Below are 2,500 nucleotides of genomic sequence, written 5' to 3'. Positions count from 1 at the left end.
TTGTGATGCCAAATGATATCCCGAGACTCCGGATTGCTGGCCACTTCACACTCGAAGTAGACGTCCTTCCCCTCCGTGATGGGTTCCTTGCCGAGCGAGGCTGCGAGTCTCAGGGACACTCGGGGGGCGACTGTATGGAGACACAGAAGTTGTTAATAATTTCAATACGAGTGATGGATATTGTTATTCATGATGTGGTATGTAATGCATATATTGGTGATGCTTCGTATTTGATATTTGCAGCATATCCAATATTAAACGGATTATCCTATGTATAGGATAGTCCAGAATATCCAATAAAAGATAGCTTACAGCTGAAATTTGCATGTTAAAAACTTTTCAAACAAAAGTAAAAAACGATATGTGTTCACGATAACATCTGTAATCAATAAAGCCGTTTGCAAAAATATTGCTCCAAAAATATTCTGAAAGTTAAGCAAGTAATGATAGTTAAGAAAACTTGTGTGAAATCAATACGACCTTTGAAAATAAAGAGAAAAATATTTTCGAACGAGTATGTGGCATTTTCGAGGATATATAACCCTGAGAAAGACAAAGAACACCAATACCTATCATCAATAGTATACAATAAGATACATGCACACACACATAACATATATATGCATGTGCTCTCGCGGTAAAAAAAAAAAAAAAAAAAAAAAATCTATATTCGAGGGACATGAACGAAACGCCGTGATCCTAAAATACTCACAGTGTACTTGCAGTCGCGTGGAATTGGTAACCTCGGCGTTCTGAATCTTGGGATTGCGGGCGGTGCAGGTGAGGGTGGCCCCGTGGTCCTCCGCCTTGGGCATCATTACCAGGTACGACGAGGTCTGGTCGCCAAAGTTGCGTGACTGCAGAAGGAGGAAGAGAGGGGAGGGGAGGTTATTGGAGGGGTAAAACATTGAGGATTTTAGCATTGCAGAGACGTGAAGGGTTAATACACACACACACACACACACACACACACACACACACTATTATTACTGATGCTAACATGATTATTACTACAATGATTAAGTTCAGTATTGATATTATCATTATTACTATTTGTGTACTTATTATGATATCATTATCATTACCCTTAACATCATTATCATTACCATTATTATAGTTATCATTATTATCATTATAGATATAATCGTTATAACTATAGTTATTATTATAATCATCAACAACACTATTAACATTACAAACATCAGCATCATTATCAATATCATTGTTGTTAATATTGCAATCATTATTTTTATCATTATCATAATCATCGTGATTATCATTATAGATATTTTCATAGTTGTCACGATTCTAATCATGGTAATTTTAATGACAAATACCATCTTTATTTTCTTTAAAGGCATTATCTTAACCATCATCATCAATGTAATTTTTTTCAACCATATTATCGTCATTTTCATTGCTATTATAATGCTAACCTTATTGATTCAATTTTTTTGTTATTGTTGTTATAATCGGAGGAGGAATGAATAGCTAGAGCTTGAGAAACGTCGAGTCATTGCGTACATTTACATCTATGTATCTATCTATCTATCTATCTATCTATATGTATCTATCTATCTATCTATACATATATATATATATATATATATATTATATATATCTATCTATATATATATATATATATATATATATATATATATATACTTTTTTCTGCTGGGGCTATGCTGCTTCTACCATAGACTAGGATTTCATCAAACTTTACACATATATATATATGATAGGAAAAAAATATTACTTGATTGGCATGTCTTGTGTTGATTGTGCTGCGTTCATGGAGCTTCGAATCAGAACATGATTAGAGTTGGTGACTCGATGGAAGGGTCAGAGACTGCTCCCCCCCCTCCCCCCTTGTCCTCCCCTTCCCCTTTGGCCTCTGCTGAAGTTCATGTGGCAGGTATCAGAAGAGAAACCACTTTGATCCAGTATTGCTATGAATTCCAATCTAATCCGTTGACAGCAGAAGCCAAAGCGAACGAGGTGTCGAGTTCCTTCTGACTTGACGTTCTGGACTAGCGTTTCTGTTAGCTCCGTCACACAGATCCATGTTGCTTATCTCAATCCAGTTTTTTCCCTCTCTCTATCTCTGTCTCTCTCTCTCTCTCTCCCTCTCTATCTATCGATCTATCTATCTATCTATATATCTATCTATTTATATATCTATCAATCTATCTATATATATCTCGTTCTCGCTTTTCTTCTTCCCTCTCTACCTTCTTCTTTTTCTTTATTTCTATCATTATTTTTGTTCCAGTCTAATTACTAGTTTTCCCCTAGCTTCACCCTAACCAGTATTTAAACTGACGTCCTGATGAAGAGGGAGACAAGGAACACAGAAAGAGGAAAGAAAAGATAGAGTTAGTTCCAATGTATATTCTCACTCTTCAATATCGCCAGGCTTAACGGGCCTTTATAGATGCCAAGAATAATCTTTTATGACAGTTATTACTAGGCTATGGATATACAGTACATCCACGCAGGT

At 35.7% G+C, this 2,500-nt stretch overlaps 1 protein-coding gene across 2 annotated transcripts in view; it reads right to left on the bottom strand.

The window, feature by feature from the left end:
* Nucleotides 1-2,500, bottom strand: part of LOC122245912 (nephrin) — a 118,593-nt gene that overhangs the window by 79,812 nt on the left and 36,281 nt on the right. For both annotated transcript variants that reach the window (XM_086555522.1, XM_086555523.1), the window contains exons 5-6: nt 713-857; nt 1-130 (exon numbers count right to left, since the gene is read on the bottom strand). The exon at nt 1-130 is cut by the window's left edge and continues 1 nt beyond it. In XM_086555522.1, coding sequence (XP_086411648.1) covers nt 1-130; nt 713-857 — 275 coding nt within the window. The remainder of the gene's footprint in view (nt 131-712; nt 858-2,500) is intronic.

This window comes from Penaeus japonicus, unplaced genomic scaffold (genome assembly GCF_977035675.1).
Source record: "Penaeus japonicus unplaced genomic scaffold, GWHDUDI00000001_assembly GWHDUDI00000031, whole genome shotgun sequence".
NCBI lineage: Eukaryota > Metazoa > Arthropoda > Malacostraca > Decapoda > Penaeidae > Penaeus > Penaeus japonicus.
This window is presented reverse-complemented; position numbering and strand designations above follow the sequence as displayed.